The sequence below is a fragment of the Poecilia mexicana genome, unplaced genomic scaffold, assembly GCF_051168715.1.
Source record: "Poecilia mexicana isolate PSO_F unplaced genomic scaffold, ASM5116871v1 scaffold_5, whole genome shotgun sequence".
Classification (NCBI taxonomy): domain Eukaryota; kingdom Metazoa; phylum Chordata; class Actinopteri; order Cyprinodontiformes; family Poeciliidae; genus Poecilia; species Poecilia mexicana.
Genome location: NW_028263374.1, coordinates 24,357,631 through 24,376,507, shown reverse-complemented (window position 1 = coordinate 24,376,507; position 18,877 = coordinate 24,357,631). Strand labels below are relative to the sequence as shown.

General features: G+C 36.4%; 1 protein-coding gene across 1 annotated transcript in view; it reads right to left on the bottom strand.

Annotated features, from left to right (window-relative positions):
- The window catches only part of igsf21a (immunoglobin superfamily, member 21a), a 122,028-nt gene that overhangs the window by 79,852 nt on the left and 23,299 nt on the right, over positions 1-18,877 (bottom strand). The window contains exon 2 of the mRNA XM_088005776.1: positions 2,309-2,430. Coding sequence (XP_087861902.1) covers positions 2,309-2,382 — 74 coding nt within the window. The 5' untranslated portion in view covers positions 2,383-2,430. The remainder of the gene's footprint in view (positions 1-2,308; positions 2,431-18,877) is intronic.

Genomic DNA, 18,877 nt, shown 5'->3' with positions numbered 1-18,877 from the left:
TTTATTAAGTATGCCATTAAATACTTAAAATGAAAACTTTTAATAGCTGATACAGATCAATAATTAAATGTGCATTCAATTTTTTCATGGTTTCTCTTCCTGCAGTGTCAGCATGAAATAATTTTATCTGTCAAACTCGCCCATCAAAGTCGAAAGGCGGGACCATGGGGAGGGATAACACCAATCTGTCGGTTCTCTATATGAACCCACCTGCCTCGATGCCCTGACACTTTCATGACATGAATTTCCCTACTGTCAGAAATTCATGGCAGCCCTTGTAATGGAGGATTTTTAATGAACTTTCCTGTGGGTTTGTTAGAGAGATTCTACAATTAGCAGGCAACACAGAAGTAAGAGATTGTCATCAAACTATGTGGTAAAAAGTCAAAGACTTGACTGAATCCCACAAAGCTCAAATTGGCTTCAGGCTGCCAAATATATTGCTGTTCAACACATCAGTGTTAGCTCTGCGTATAGCCTATCAACTTGGTCGGTGAGTTTGATAAAAAAAAAAAAAAATCAAACCAATGCAATAACGAGAACCATGAAATAATTAAATACACATTTATTTAATTATCTGAATCGGCTATTATAAGTTTTCATTTTATTGATTTAACACAGGGGTCCCCAAACTACGGCCCGCGGGCCGGATCCGGCCTGCCACGTCGTTTGGTCCGGCCCCCTGAACAATGCCGGATCTGGCCCGCCTCCTCATACCAGAGAGCATTCAGTGTTTTTTTTTTCATATATTGTATTTTCTGGTTTATATGTGGAATTTTCTTCAACCACCAGGGGGGTTCTTGAGCAGATGTGAAACTAACTTTCCCTCAATGGAATATATACTAGTCAGTCCCAGTCACCGTTTCACTCACGGTTTTTTCCATTTGCATCCCCCCCCCCCGGCTCGACAGTTTGAAAGACAGAACAGCGCCCCCACCCCGGCCCCCCCCCGTCGATTAGAATTTTCTAAGGTTTCTTTCTCCAAAAACCTAAGACCGGCCCCCGACCAGAGAAAGGAACAACTATGTGGCCCTCACAGGAAAAAGTTTGGGGACCCCTGATTTAACATATTTAAATAAATAAATAATTGTCTATTGAATAAATTATTAAAACATTTAATTAAACATTTATTTACTTCATGGTACATTTAATGATTTAATGATGTGTTTATTAATTTATTTAATTCCATTCCCTCAGGACCTTTGAGGCTGTTTTTTAAATATTTTAAACAAAATATAGTAGTACATAAACACAGCTACATTCTTTATTTTCTGTAGTAAATACCTGTTGTGAGTGAATCTGATTTTTTTTTTTTTTTGTAGGTGTATAACTCAAACCCCGTGTCCCCATAAATATGCAGGTGCAGGTGCCATCCAGCTGATATTTTGAGATTTTTCTCTCACTTTACTACCCATGTGCTGTGGTGTGGGGGGTGATGTCATTTGTTTGTGTGTGCAGTCATGTTTCCATGTTTCTAAGTGTATACACCATTCCGTTTCAATGCTGCTTACTCTCCCAAAGGGACAGTAGGATTGTCCAGATAAATCATCTTCAGCCGGGCAGCCAAACCACACAGAAGATAGGGGGGGAAAATGCAAGTAAGGAACACAAAATGAATCAAAGTGGAAAAAAAAGTTTAATGAAGTTGAAATGATTAAAGTGGGATCACTATAGAAGAATGCAAACTACACCATATTCTAGGTTTGAATGTTGTAGCTAAAATGAAAAGCCAAATTTTCCTTGCTCTTACTGCGGTTTCCGATCACAACAGCCAAAGCAACAGTAGAGCCAGAAATATGTGTGAGGGGAGATGGATTGCCAGCCATATTTTTGAGCCCTTGGGTAAAAGGAGGCAGTCCTCGGGATGCACTGAACACGTAATCAAGCCAAGAAGCAACAGATGACTCCTCCTACTGCTCCCTGTTTTTCTACTTCTCCTCTACTTGCAGTCAGTTTATGCTATCTATCTATTAAACCACAAATACTTAATAGACAGCTGTTGCAGGTGTTTATCTTAATACTAATGTGCTAAAGATGAGTAAGATTTCTCTATTTTGGTTGAAAAAAGGACTATTCAGACTAGATTTTAACAAAACCTTTTAGAACTGTTATTTCTCCAAACATGAGAAATAACACAATGTTTCTGGTCTTGTACAGTAATACACTAACTCCATTGTCATGTCATTGATGAGAATGGAAGCTGTGCATTTGTAATCCCTGTATCACAGATATGTTTAAATATGTAATAAGAAACAATGATGAAATTGAGTAAAAACACTCTTTGCTTTAAGCGAAAAGTGAGACTCACCGGACGGTTGATTGATACACAAGATCTTCACGCCTGCGGTAGTCCTCCATATGAGAGTAATTTGTATTAAACATGGCATCATAGGTGAAGATTTTCTGCTTGATTGTACCTCCATCTGTGACCTGTAAAGAATAGAAAACCCATTATCAGAGCTGTAGGTATCCACAAAAGCCTTATGAATACTTTTATTCCTTAGCCTGCAGACCAGTTTGCACTCTGCTTTCTTTTGTATATTAGAAGCAGACACATTGATATCACACATTCTAATAGTAACTAAGGTAAAACATCAAAACCCTGCTGATATGGTAACATCACAGAGAAGGTCTCTCATCCCCCCACCAGTGTTTGTCCAGAGACATGGCTAAAATATAATGAGGACTGACACAGTGCAGTCTTCTGTACGTGTCAAACCTTGAAGCAGTCCGCTTTCCGCAGATGTAATGGCATGTAACGAGATTCTACAGAGGTGGATGTTCAAAACACTGGTCTCATCTCTTCCTTTTTTTAAGCATTGTATCTGATGAGAGAAGTTTTTCTTCCCCTTCTAATATTCAAAGGAGTGCTTAAGTCACTTAGCATTTGAATGAATATGATTTCTCCTCTCCTCAGAAGCTTCAATATCCATAAAGGAAAACTAGTGACAGGATTTTAATGGAGCCACTAACACTGCTTTGAAGATGAAAATTGTTGGTGGGCCAGGGATTCCTTATTTGATGCTGTCGTTCTGATCCAATCAAATCCCCCAAGCAGGTAAACAACGTCAAAGCATTTCAGGATTAGTCCTTCTATGAATTGCCACATGAAGCGTTAAAGCTAAATTGTATTTATTTGAGTGAGTGATTGTTCTCTTTGAAAATAGGGTATCTATTATAACTGCTGGCCTCTGGAAAAACAAACCTGCTTCTTTGGCATTGTCCATGAGATACATGAAATTGTATTTAAACTGTAAATTTAAATCTTGTCAAAACCACAGTGAATTCTCATGGAGCAAAGGTGCTCACAAAGCAGTTTTTTTGTGACATTTCTTCGTCTGTTTTTCCCCTACTAGTTGTTTTTTATTCTATGCTGGATTCAGAAAGCAGATCTTGGTGAAAATGTACAGTACAGCATACAATAAGTGGATACAACATCAGGTGATAGTTGTTCTCCTTTTTAGCCAGAAACATAGTCATATATAGCGAACTACAAACAAAGAAATGTTTTGTATGTTCAGATTCAAAATTTTCTGTACAAATCTAAAATCTAAATCCCTGTTTTGCAATTATAGAAGAATACAAATGAAAGTTTCCAGCATGATTACAACTTTGACAAAACACCTACAGTATTTTCCGGTCTATAGAGCGCACCTCACTATAAGCGCACCTACAAAGTTTAAAAAAAAACAACAAAAAAAAACGAACTGGATATATATATATATATATATATATATATATATATATATATATATATATATATATATATATATATATATATATATATATATATATATATATATATATATATATAAAAAAGCCACTGGTATCTTTGCCGCTCTCGGTTTTCCACAATAAATCTGACACAGCCCTCTTTCTCCTCTTCTACGTGCGGCAGCTCTATTTCCTTCCTGTATCACCAGATCAATAGCCTTCAACTTAAAAGCTGCATCATATGAACTTCTTTTGTTGTTTCCATGATGAGAGGCTATACGTTTAAAAAACATTTCTCCGTCGTGCCTGCTGCTAGCATGTGCTTGTTCTACTTTCTTCTTTGATTTCCAATTTTGACTTCCACTGATTCACTTCCTCCTAAAGAGCCCCCTGGTGGTTGAAGAAAAATCCACAGAAAAGCTGCACCGGGCTATAAGCCGCATGGTTCAAAACTTGGGAAAAAGGTAGCGGCATATAGTCCGAAAAATACAGTTCTTCAGAGCACCAAAACACATTCTACTGTATAAGCCTCGCTAAACTGGGCAGAAATTCCTCTGTGCACCTCTCCTGTTTGGTACAAATAAATCTTCTTCACACAGCTAAACTATTTGTGCTCTGTTTATTAACATCTACATGCGAAGCATCACTTCCAAAGTCTTAAGGCTTTGACTCTGTAATTAAAATGGGGAGACATAATTTTAAGCACAATTAAGATAATTTATTTGATTTGAATAATTACTTACAAAAATAACAAACAGACCTCATTAGAGTAGAGAATGAATTGTACTTTCTGCAACATCCCTGTACTTTTTTTTATTATTATTATTGTTTTTTTTATAAATCTAACCGGGCAGCAGTTAATTTTTTTTCCTCATTTTTTTCAAAATTTATTACCAGTTGTTTGCAGACATATGTATTTTGTTTTGTAGAATTTGCACCACAGAACTCACTCTCATCTTCAAAAATGGCAAACATTTTGGTCTAGCTGTAAGTCACATAAATTAAAAGCACACACACACACACACACGCACACACGCACACACACATAGGTGAGCTTTCCTTAAGTGCATGCATATAACCTAATTACAATATGAGTAAGCTGCATAAATGCACAAATCTGCCCTATGCGTGGTGTTGCTATTTCAGGTGCAGTTCTACCTTTGTGTCCGGTTTCATAAGTATATGTATACAAAAATCTTAGACGTTTTCACATGTGAATATGATGTATTCACATGTGAATATGTTCTTCAGTTTTGATATATATATATATATATATATATATATATATATATATATATATATATATATATATATATATATATATATATATATATATATATATATATATATATATATATATATATATATATATATATATATCAGCAATGTAAAATCCAATAAAGTATTTGAAACATTTTGTTCAAAATTTACCACAGTGATCCTTTCAGAAACTTTCTCAAAATAACCAGTAATCATTCAAGCAGCATTGTGAAGCATATTTTGTTAAGCAACTCACATACAATATATAAACATTGGTTTTCTAAAGCATCTAGAATATATAACTTTGTATGCATGTATGCATTTAGACAGCCTCAGACAGTTCTTCTGCAAAGTATCTTCTCATCATCTATACCCCTTTAATCTTTTAATGGTTTTACCTCTTAATGAAGACTGACCTATAAACCTATGTGTAATAAATCTGAAAGAATCTGCACATCGCTGAATGTCTCCCCAAGAGAACCTGGTTGCGGTAAAAAGCTCTGAGTAAGAAAAATAAAACACAGGAAAGGAGAAAAGAGGGAGTGAAAAAAAGAGACCGAAACAGTGCCAAAATGGCTGTACAAGTGGGAGATGAAAGCTCTTTGATTGCAGAAAAGCACCGTTAGGGAAGCAAAGCTTAGCTACAACTGCATTGTTGAATTCAACCCATATAATGCATATGAGGAATACAGGCACCAATCCTCCCCTGTGCTTGGCCATCTGGAGATATCAAAAGGCAGGCGTGAATGGCAGAGAATTAGCCACCCCTTCCTTGTCGGCTTTGTGGCAGAGAGTGGATGTTGGCAAAGGGAATAGTCGTGAGGCAAAAGAAAGGACCATGACAGGTAGCTGACAATGGGGTGGCTTTAAAGGTACTCAAAACAGGATGCCATGCTTCTCCAGGTCTTTAAAGATGGCTGGTTCTCTCAGCAGGTAACTTGCAACCTTCCTGGCAATCCAGCAAAACTGCTATTAAAATGATGGCTCCTATTATTGGGGTCAGATTAGGACCGGGACTCAGGGGTTAAGCGAAGCCCTCCTCTCTCTCTGTTTGTCTGGGCCAGGCCTATTTATAGGCTGCAGCTGCATCAGCAGCCAGTGGAGGAAATGCAGCTTACACACTGCAAGCATGCTGGAACAGATTTGATCTGAATCCTACTCCATGGTTTTAAACAAAGCCAAGAAAAGAACACAGCTTTTCAAACAATTTTCAGAGAAGTTAAGAAGATATTACATGTAATATTTATGCTATTTCTAAAAATATGTTTGTGCCTGAAGACAAGGATAACCTGAGTAAAAACAAAATGCAGTTTTCAAAAGATGAATTTATTTGAGGGAGGAAAAAAATTTAAACCAGTTTGACCCTATATCCAGCTTCTTCCTGCAAAATGCTAATCTGACCCTTATCAAGGTACTAAACCCCAGGGTGCTTACCAATCAGTGTATCAGTAGGCACGTTTAAATGGACACAAGTAATCAGAATAAATCACCAATTGGAATAAAAATATGTAAACACACCAGTCAAAATATTCTGATCAGATTCAGTTCAATTGGAATGAAATTGTAATCTGAATGAGAGGGGTGGTTTATGTTGATGTAAACACTTGTAATGATCATGTCAGTCTGACTGTGGCAAAATTAACCTGACTGCACACGTGAGCCCAACGTCACTGTGACATATTTCTGTCTTCAGTGGCTAGACGTGATTTGAGAGAAGCAAAGCCAGTCTGTTGGTCTCTCATCCTGAAATGCTGGAAGACCAACAGCGTACGTTACTTGGCCTATAGCTTAATTAGGGAGTGAGTAACATCTCAGCCGTCATTAGAGCCTGCATGGGTTCATTCTGGGCACTCAGAAGACAGAATGATCACACAACTGCATTTGTTTGTTTTTACATTCAGCACAGACTGAAGTACACTTTCTTTTCTGACGATGTGTTTTAAGTGAAGTTTTGCAACTCTGCATGCTGGTGTTTTTATTTTGAATAAAGTCTGATCCATTAGTGGGATTAATCGATTTTGTGCACATATAGACAATAACTTTGGATTATTTAATCTGAATACATTTCAATGCCATCAAGGAACTTTGTGCATTTAAACATTGTGTATCTGTACGTTAGGGAATGAATGTGGCTCCAGTGCAAAGTGCTTTGAGTAATCAGTAAGAGTCAAAAACACCACAGACCATTTGCCATTTCCATTTATATTAATAAGTACAGATAAGGACAGAACAATAATTAACTTAAAGAAATCAGTTGCAAGTCATTCTTTAGACTGCCATTGAATCTTTCGACAAGATAATGGCCCAAAGCATACCTGCTAGATGGTCAAAAACCTGTGGAAGGACACAAAAATACGTGTCCTGGAGTATCTCTCAAGAAGCCTAGTTCTCATTCCTATTGACAATGTGTGGTGGGTGATAAGGTCAATGTTCATACAATCTAGATGAGCTGGAACAATTTGCCATGGAAGAGGTAGCTTGTGTACCTCAAGAGACATTTTCCAATCTAGTAAAGAACTACAGAGGGAGGCTGTTGTCAGTTGCAAGACAGAGAGGCCACTCTATTGACCATTAAATGTCATGAAGGATAATCATTTTGGCCCTGTCAGTTTTAAAATAACCATCAATCAAACGTTGTGGAAGTTTTGTCTTTTGTTTTTTGGAAGCACTACAGGTATGAACTGCTTTAATCATGGTCATTTCCATGGTAATATCAAGACTTTGTATGATTTCATCATAGGGGGCATTGATTCTGACTTTAACTTTAGCTTGCTGAACGTTTTCCCAAAATTCTTTTATTTTATTTTGGGGGAGATGTGAGAAAGGAGTTTAAGCTTTTTTGGTTACCAGTGGTGTTTGGATGATGCCCATTTTTTTCAAATTGTTGAATCATCAACAGTGATCTTCACTGAGGCATAAAAAAATTACCTCTACACATAAGGCCAGTTTGATTCGCATAGGTTTTCATTCTCTATAGTACATAAAATCAATAATTTAAAATTCCATGCCATTTTTTACACAGTTTTTATTTATTTAGTTATTTTTTGTCTGGCATATATATCATTGATCATTTTAAAATAGCTAAGCGTAGTAAAACAACAAAAACAATTATCAATAGAAATCAAGCATATGCCTAAATAAATATTACAACAATGTCCTTCACATGATGCCTTATAAAGAATGTGTGTTATTAGAATTACTTTTTAATAATAAATCTAGACTTTTATCCTACCTCAGAACTCATTTAAATACTTAACCATGCAGCAACAACATACAACAGATTCAGCAAGTTCCTTCATATTTTTGGTTATTTGCTTAATATTACCTGGCAAGGTTCCCATTTTTTAAAATACATCTAAAAGATCCTTCCTGTATTACTTATTTAATTGGAAAATCAAAATAAAAAACATCCTGGTGTTGATCCTGTTCTTTTCTTTATGTTCCAGAGATTCAATTATAATGGGCCCTTTGCACCTACGGTGTTGACGTCACATCTCCAGGAGCTAATGCGGCTCACTTTTCTCCGCTTTGAGTTACCATGACTGCTAGAAAAGACTAAGTCCTATTTTTAATGCAAAAAAGCAATACTATGAACATTGTTGTCTTCCTAATATAACAGGCTTTTAAATTTTCATTAATTTCCAAGCGATCCTGAATTAAGAAGATGGTGGCTTGTAAATATCTCTCGCTACCAGTTAAAGCTAACGCTGCACAGCACAAAGTTTGCAGCCTTCACTTCACTCCGGATCAGCCTAAAACTACCGGGGATACGGATGGTAAATAAAGGAGCCTCCCTGAGTTATTTCCATGGAATCACTTCTGTATTCAGCCTGAAAGAGCGAGTTTATGGGAACCAGTGAGCAGACCAGTGCCAGACAGCCGAGCAACTGATCCGCCTGTATATACTGCTGTAAACACCGTCCTATCTGAGCTCTTCACAAGAAACATGCAAAGGTAATAAAACGAAATAACACGGAGACATTAAGGGACACAGTCATATTTTTATAAAAGCAGCAACTTTGAACCTGAACGGTCAGCTGAACCAGATCTCTGACACCAGAGCTGCGCTACTGTTAAGCTATGAGGCTTGTTGAGCTTCGGAAGTAAAAAGCCCGAACCGTAACCGAACCCCATTAGTCTCTGACACTAACGACTTGAAAATAAGATAAAAACATTGTCCGTTAGAATGTTTAGATACTTAAATAGCATATTTTTACAAGAACAATGTCCGAGAAAATTGCCTACTAGCATAAGCTAATGTTAATGTTAGCCACAAAGTTTAAGTAAAACTCACCATCGTATCAGTGAATGTATAACGAGGCGAACATCTAAAACCTTCCTCCAGCTGACTGGAGGGAAGGATGTACAAACCTTGGCCAAGCCCTGCAAGCACCTAGTGTAAATGATATTTGTATTGGATCGGAAAAAATCGAGCCGTTTTTCCCCGAACGCGGAAGCTGAGGTGCAAAGAGTCCATTGTATGCATATAAAGTAGATCCTCTGAAAAGTTATAGTGCTCAAAATATCAAAAGTATGATAAAATGTTTCTCCAACTTACATGGAGAAGAAATGCAATATACATTTTTTTAACAGAAAAATGTCTATTATTTTATGATAATCTGCATTTACTTTTATTACTTGAACAGCGAGGGGCAGTGACTAAATGCAATTGCGCAGTTAATTGAATGGGTGGAAACAGTACAAAAACTTTTAGATGTTGTCATCCAGATGGTAACAAATCACAAGTAAACAATGAAAAAAATAACATCCTTATACTACAACGTCATACAAAAAGACAAAGGGCATTTGGTGAAAGGCACAGTGCCTTTTCATATTTAGAAATCTTTATGCCTTTAAGCTACTTTCACAAAAGGTATAGAATAGCACTGCACAGTAGGAGTAGGAGAAGTATCTAGTGTATGAGAGACAAGAGTGCTAAAGTACAGCAATAATGTGCAATGCCTGTGTGAAGTATAAGAGCTGAAATTTCCCCCTACTGCTTTTATAGAGTACAAAGCAAAATATACTAGAGGCAAGGCAGTATATGTAAAGAAAGTGTAATAAACTAACCAATTTAATATGCAATGGGATAAGAGTGCACCGTGGATTAGGTTTATTAGTCTGCAGCACTTACAGTTATCGAATGTAAGTAGGAGGGATGCAGCATGTCTGCTAACTGAGATGGTCCACAAATGATTGCTACATTTATGAAAGCAGATTCACCATGCAACATTGGTGGTCCTGGCTCTTAACCTGTGAGTTTACAGCTCTGCACGTTGTGCTTCCCTACCGACTGCTGAGTGACAGAGGACATGGTTAAAGGGATTTCATGCTTCGAATGACAGGTTCCCTTCCTCTATCTGTTTCACACTGCTGTTTGTGTTGAAGCACAGCTAATTCAGGCTAGGCCATAACTGATGATGCAAACATGTACAATACCTTTGATTCTTTGTCTAGCTCATCATGCAATGCCATGTTTATTTAAATACATAAATATACAGTAGAGGCATGTTTAGCAATCCATTTAAAGAAAAAAAAAAGTGGTAACATTACTTAATTAGGTCTGCAACTTAAGATTTATAGTCATTTTGCAACGCTGACCATGGAATTTTGCTAAACTCGCATGTTAGATCATTCAGCATACAGACTGGTACCAAAACAGTTACGATAGCCTACAGATTTTTGATTCAGAAAAATGCCTAAATTAAAGTTACACTCCATTTTGATAGCGTTGTTTTCAGTTAATGTGTTTATATCAATATACATTTAGCAGTATATATTTGTATGGAGACAAATGAATGTCGGTGCTTACAGCAAATACTGGCTAAAATGTTTATAAAAAATTAACCGCTGCGAAATCTAGAGGGCCTCAGAGAAGGATGCTTGGGAAATGCAAGATCACAAGATAAAACCAGTGATGAAAAGAATGAAAGGTGTCATGTAAAATACTGTAGTTATCAACTTCCAAAAATATTTTTTCTTCATCTATTGCTCTCTCAGTTAGTCTACCTTACCCAACAGTCCTACTCTGAAGTCAGCACAAATAAATGACCTAATAGGTTTCAGTCTTTGTAGATTGGTGTGGTGTGGTGTGGTGTGGTAGGTGTGGTGTGATCTTTGTAGATTGACTCCGCATTTGCTTTGGCGTCCAGCAAAAATAGACTCTGCTCTAATGATGCCAGATGGCAGTGCGACAAAATGCGCCTTTGGGGCAGTGTAAATGCTCTCATTGACTATAATGGGTGTGCAATTGCTGTGGAATCCGTTCCGTGGAGCTGAGACACAAGCAGTGTAAATTGGGGGTTGGATGCATGAGTGACAGGACCCTACGCTCTTCCATAAGAAGGACAAAAATGACCTGTATTAGAATTAAAAAGTTTTTGTGCTATTTTGGTCATTTTAGTTAAAGATTATCGTTTATAATACATAGTACATATTCAGTAAATTGCAATATGCATTTAGAAGAGGCTCATTTCTCATGTTGAAAATCAACAACCTTTAAGAAGGTAGCAAACATACTTTTTATAAAAGTTACAATGATACTGTAATAAAAAATATTTTTTATAGGTCTGATGTAATATTATAATTGTAAATGTCATGTTGTTATTAACTCTAGTTAATACAGGCATGGAGGGGGAAGTGTCTTGCCAAGGACACAACAAAGACAGACGAAGCAGAGATTAGCGCTAGCAGCCAGGACAAACTCCTACTTGATGAGTCACCGTATCCCCGAGAAAACATTTTAACAAACTTGAATAAAGTAGTGAACTATTGATGCATTGCTGAAAACTAGGATTGATTGGAATGTATATATGATTGGACTGAAATGTCTTTTCTTTTTAAGTGCCTTGAGATGACATGTTGTGAAACTATATAAATACACCTAATTGAACTTAATAAAATTAGCTAAATTAGTTAGCTAGTTAGTGCTAATCTTTCACTAACTCTTTCACACAGTACAAATTAGAGGTTCCATGACTTCATAGCTTTTAAAGTCAAGAACATGTTAAAAGTCGTGTTAACTTTGACTAGTTGCTGTGACGTCACAGGGGCGCATGAAAGGTGGCTTCACAACAACTTACAGGCTTTATTAGCTTTATTCACAGCAAACACTGACAAAATACAGCTTAGACGGAAGTATATTGTGCAAAATGAAAAGAAAAGGAAACAGAACATTATCTCTGATGTCATAAACAAAGCGCTGATCTTCTGCCCCTGAGGTCCCAAAAGTTGCACAAAGTTTAGTCTGACATCTTTTTCCCAAACACTGATGAGCTGGTATATGCACATTGGGTGCATGCTCATCTTGGACAGCTGCACCTAATTATCATGTTGACCACATTTGTGCATATGTGAACATTACAAACTAAGCATATTAAAAAAACTGATTTGCTTTTAATTTTGAGTACGGATAGATACAGTGCGCCCACTTGCTACCCCAGGCAGCTCTGCCTTGATGCAAATACATCGCTTTAAGTCACAGGTGATCAGGACCAAATTAATTACTTTGAAATATATTCCAATAAAATTTCAAGGAAAAATTAGTGCAGCCCATTTTTGACCTACTTATAGAAGCAAGGGGTTCTACTGGGAAAATGTTATTGGTGTAAAATGCATTTAGGGTAAGATAAAATTTTAAATGGCATAATAATACCAATTTAAGGAATAGCTGGAATATAAAATTATAATTCTTTTTTTTTTGATAAACAGATATAGCAAAAACACAACCTCACCAGGTCATCTAAAATATTCAGTTTCCTGTTGCAGGTTGAATTAGGTATTTACTGGGAAAACATTAAAAAAACTAAACTGTGATGTTGAATGTCTGTTTTGCTTATTTCCGATGTAGAGCATGGCAATGACAGAACATTTTCCCCAGTATACACAGTGTATACAGTATACTATATATGTATGCTATAGCATACACATTCTTTTTTTAACCAGGAGTTTTTACAATTCTATAGGAGATGTCTTTTATGTCTCCAGTTTTCAATTTACAAGTTTTCAATTAATGCTATTGCTTGTGTGCCCACACAAGAAAATAATGTCAGCACCATCATAACAGATATTTTCCGCAGTGTTATCAGCATCGCTCTGCTGTCAGGCATTTTGACTCCAACGTTTCAGAGCACAAACAGCATGTGATTGGCTGCTGCCCGATCTGACAGATTACATACAGGGATTAAAGCCGAGCTTCATGAAAACTGTGGCACTAACAGGAATAGACCATCTGCACTCAGCTGTACCCAGAAGGTTGCAGGTTGAGGGTCATGCACTGGCAGGCTGAAATTCAGACAGTTAAGTGTCATGCAAGCATGTTATCTAAAAGCATCTAAGATGCAGTCTTACAAAGATAGTTATTATGGCTGTCATTCCTTGGGAGACAGGCTGTCTGTGGGCTGTCCTACTAGGTTTTGAGATCACACCAGTTCACACTTGTAAGAGACGAGGGTTCTAAACTATACTGCTTATATTAAAGCTAATGTATGCAAAACAGTGTATTTCAAAACAATTTAAAGAAAACAGAAATTCTAAACATCTGTGTAAAGATTCTAACCCAATTAATACAAACGTGCAGAAAAACAATAGCAATGTAATAGTGGAGGAAAAGAGAAAAGCCTTTCAGTCGGTATTGGTCAAGCTTTGAATTACTGAGCAATAAAATTTAGAGCAAGAGGAATGTTTCAGACATTTTATCGTTGGAAAAGATATCCAGATAACTACCCACCACTCTTTGTAGTGGTGGATTGTTGTTTAAAGTGCATGCAATATCTGGTTAACCTGATAGCACAGCTTACTTCACGATTAGGGTGACATATAACGTCACAGCCATACATTAGCGATGGGGTAAAATCAGATCCAATCCACGACTTGAGCAAACATTCCTTTCTCAATAGCCAGAGGTCCAGATCTTCTGTATGAAGCAAATTAATTAGAAAGTCTGTTAATAAATAAATTAGTCAAAACAAGACTGGCTCAAGAATATTTAATTATTATTATTATTATTATTATTATTATTATTATTATTATTATTATTATGTTAATATGCCCAACTGGCCTGGGTTGTTACTAAGGTGAGACCTAACTATTAACAAATTAGAAAAGTAAATAAAAAAGTCAGACTGTAAAATTTACTCAGAATCTCTATGGTACAACTTTTGTATGTCCTCTGTATCACCACCTCCCTAAATCCCCAAAACAGATTTTCTGGTTCTGTCTGCATAATTTGGTATGCTGAATGTGAAATAACATCTCGTTATCTGGTACCAACATAGGACACTTTATGAGGTCCCAATATAGAAACATATTTTGCTTTTTTTTTTTCTGAGGGTGGAAAAATAACTGCACAAAAGCCACCAGTGTTTTTTTGTGCTTTTGGCAGTAATATGACAAAGTCACAAGTCAAAAAACAAATTAATCTTGGTAAAATAAAAAAAAATATTACACTGGTAATGAAGGCATTACAGAAAAAGTTGGCTAAAATGACTAGATTTATACAAATACTTAAGACTACTCCAGGCTCAAATTACCCCGAGAAACTTGGTCTGTTGCTGCACATGCTTGTTGCTCAATATGCAAATTACATAATTCCAACCAATGAGGATGACTGCTCTTAGCTCTCAGAATCTACAGCGTCAAAGTCCATCTTTTTAAGATTGAAATGTAGGCTGCATGGAAGCATGCAATTTGACTGCTGAAGATGTGAGTTGAATCTATGCTTGTGTGTTGCTGGCTACCCTGTCGAACACTGTCTTACTCACTTAGACTGACTCGCAGCTGTGTATCATAATAATTACTGGACTTCTCATAGCTCATGAGCAGCTCTAGTGATGGCATGCAGCTGAGGACTGTGCCAAATCTTTCTAACCAGGTTCTCCCAGGCTGTTTTATGAGGTCAGTAACTTTTATCATCCTGATTCCTGCAGCAAGTATAGGTTGAGTTTTATTAAATAGAAATGCATAAAACAACATTAAAGTGTATATTTAACGCATACAATATTAAGCACACACACGCACACACACATACAGTGCATGATAGGTGGCTCATTTTATTTCTAATAAAAAATTCACATAGCTGATGTCACCGTGTCCCTGTATGGTTCTGCATTGAACAAATTCCATTTAGATTTTTTTTATGGATCTTGATAATAAAGTGTTAGACATGTTATGGGAATGTGGTCATTTGTGTAAAACAAATGATCCTACGTTTTGTTGAAATCCATGGAGCGTGGGTCTGATGTGGGAATAAAACATTCATTTGTCTTTACAATGAACAGCATAGGGCTCATTTCATGCTCAAATAAAAAAAGCTAATCCTTAATGTGGCATGGACCCTTTTTTCCATTTTTAATAAGACATGCTTGGATTTAAACGACCACAGCAGACACTCTTTCAAATTATTTACTCCTAATGCTTGTTTCCAGGGTGACTTTTTCCTTTTCTTTCAAGTTAAGAACTAAAGAACAAAAAAAAATAGTTCAGTATTAAAAGCCTCCCTTTTAAAACATTTTTCATATTCTGTTTAGTGCTAATCTTCTGTTTCACTCGCCTATCTTTTTGTCTTTACATGACTGCGGCACAGAAGACGACTTGGGAGAGGTAAGAGTGCAATGTCTTAAATTAATCTCTCATTTAACACAAAATCATGAGTGTTAATGCACATAAATAAAGGTATCTTTAATTTTAATGTTACAATATTAGTGTTTGTGAAACTGATGTAAATTAATGCTGTGAAAACCTTTAAATTGTCAAACATCCAGGCTGATGTGCTTCTTCTCTAATAATACAAATATACTGCCACTGAAAGAAAATTCTTGAAAACCGCAGAGCTGTACAGTCTGACAAATGTCGCATTTGCTGATGTCACACAAGACCAAAGTCCCCAGAAGTTCTGGCGGACTTGCAGCAGTGACTTTAGGTGACAGATGAGATACTAATCATTTAGGATTTAAATCTGTTTGCATGGTTCAGCTTTCCTCAACAGATTTCTGTATTTCTTTCAGCTGCATCATTTCGGATCATGGTGTATTTTGCGCCATATTGAACCTGAGAGGGTTTTGGTGCAGAGATTGAAGCAAAGTAGAACAAAGAAAAGAGTTTGAATGAGTAAAGATATTTATTAATATGTATCAGACCTGCTGTGTTTAATTTACAAGTTTGAATTTGATGCATCAAATTAAAAATATGTAAAATATGTTAATCTTAATGTTTATATTAAATTCCACCTTAAGACTGCTGAGCAGTGGTGTATCCAGGAAGTTTTATAGAGGGCTAATTGGGGGCCAGTGATTCTCTTGGGGTTTCACCAAAATTAAAAACTCAGGAAGGAAACGTAAGGGGGGAGCGGGGTGACATAATCTGAGTTGGTTTTGTTAAGTTTTCTGAGCAGAGTGACTGTTTAATTCTCATGGTAGGAAATGTTTTTCAATTTGCAAAAAAAAAATAAAAAAATCACAAATGTTTAAACTATTGAACACATCATTGTCTCAATGCTTACAATAAAGATGTGAAAATCACTGTAAAGATTTGTGATCTCACTGTAGGTTTTGCCTCAAAAGATTCAAAGCAGGTACTAATCAGATACTTCAGCAATAAGTGGTAGGTAATCACCTAACTAAACGGAATATTATGAACCCTTCATCAATGCCAAAATGTGTCTATTACTTCATACCACTCTTAGAAGTTTTTTTGTTTGTTTTTTTTTTTTTTACCTTGTTTATATATTATGCAGCTGTGACATGGATGTCTGATAGAGAAATATATTTTCTAAGGGTGCACCGATTTATCGACCAGCCGATTTATCGATGCCGATTTCCTTAATTGTGGGAGATCGGTGATCGACCGATTATTACATATGAAGCCACCGATCTTATCTCGCTTGGCAAATGTGTAAAAATCAAACACTGTCCTCTTTTACTCTCCGGTGAGAAAGGTTTGACTGACAGATCAGTCCTCCAAGTTATATCTGCACATTTACAATTAATAGTGACCTCACTGTTGCCAACTCAACTTTCTTGCTATATTGAGCAACATTTCAGACAAAAAAAATTGGTATCAGTAAAAATCGGGATAGGCAAATTAAGCTGGTTAAAAGATCGGCAATAGGTCAGAAAACTTCAATCAGTGCACCCCTAATATTTTCTACAATGCAAGACAACAATACCATGAGTAGAAGAAATCTAAACAAATGGGAGAGAAATATGGGAAATAAAACATAATGAGCAGGGTATTGTGTGTACACAGCAAGCAAATTATTTGCTTAAGTTGTGTTAATGAATCTCTGTTACATCAATATATAACCCAACACAAAGTCTAGTATTTATACCAGCATACATAGACTTTTGCAAGCCTGAGATAAATTTGCCTCAAGGCATTTGAATAAAATATTATCGCTCATAAAAAGTAATATTAGCAGTAATAATTATAATATAAAATGACTGTCCTGTGGGAATGTTGACACCAGCACTGTTGTCATGAAACGGTCTCCAAAGTGATAACAGTTAATTTTCCGGTGCAGCACATTGGTTCCGCATTTCCCTGGTGTGGTGTCAAACAGCAGAAATACTTCTGGGGTGAGATAACTGACCCTCAAAAAATGAGGCAGGAAAAAAAAAAAAAAAAAAAAGTCTCTCACCTGGTTTACTGGCTGCTTGCACGATTCAGCTTGATAGTCAAGGTTTCACTCCTGTGCAACGTTAAACCAGACAAATGTCTTGCCGCAAAGTTAAGTAGTCAAACAACTAAGCAATTCTTTTTGACTCAATACCATTTGTATTATATCCCTATGTTTACACAGTTTAAAAATGGTTTTCTCTTGTATCAACAAGAAAATGGTTTAAGGCAAGAGAGTGATATACATATCACAATAATTTTCTTCATCTTGGAAAGATTATTTGATTCAGCATTTCAGTTGAAAGACTAAAACTTATGAATAAGGTTTATAATGCAGAGTGACAAATTTATTTTTTGTTGTTGTTTTAAATTAACTTTTACTAACATGACCTAGTAAGCAAAGAAATCCCCAAAATATCTTAGGAAATTAGAGACATACATAGTAACAAAGACAAATTGTTTATATATGTCGCTTTATGCCCCTGTTATGTCCAGCAGACAGCCATTGTGACGCCCTCCACAAGAAAGGAGAGCTGTAAAATGTCACTGTTAAAGAAGCTGGCTGTTGACAGAATGCTGCATACAAGCAGATCTACTGAAGCATTGCTTTAAAAGAAAACCTGTGGTTGCAAAATGGGCACAATATTTAACTTTGTAGGTGAAAAATGTAAGTTTCATTTTTTTTAATTACTAATTTACTGAGATATACCTAAAAAAAAAACAGGTCATAAAATTTGTATTGTATATTTGCTACTAATTCTCCCCTGCATATCCCAATGTCTCCTCAGTTTGTTTTATAAACCATCCTGCTTACATTAAAATCTCCAAACACATGAACACACACACACACACGCACACACACACACATGCAGGCACACACATTCATGAAGAAAAGGAATATTTAGGAGTCACTATAATTTTCTTTACTCACTTGTAGTTGGCTAGTATGTGCCTTTTTCAAAGAGAAGACAAAGCAAGTTAACTTATGCTGCACCATCCATATACAAGGATATCCTTCTATAAGTGCTTTGAAGGACATCAAAGACAAGACACTAAGAAAATAACGAAGCATAAAAGAAAATGGTTATTTGGCATTAGTGACCTTTAGACATTAGTAGATAGAAAGAATAGCTTTGGGAATCAAACACAGGACTCCAGTAGCTTCCATGTATGGCACACCTGTTCTACCACTGAGCCACTAAAATGTATCTACTGGTCTAAACAAATCATCCAAAAGTAGCAAGCAAAGCAGGGACCTGGGTAGCTGCTTTGTTAATTCCCCTTCTCAGAC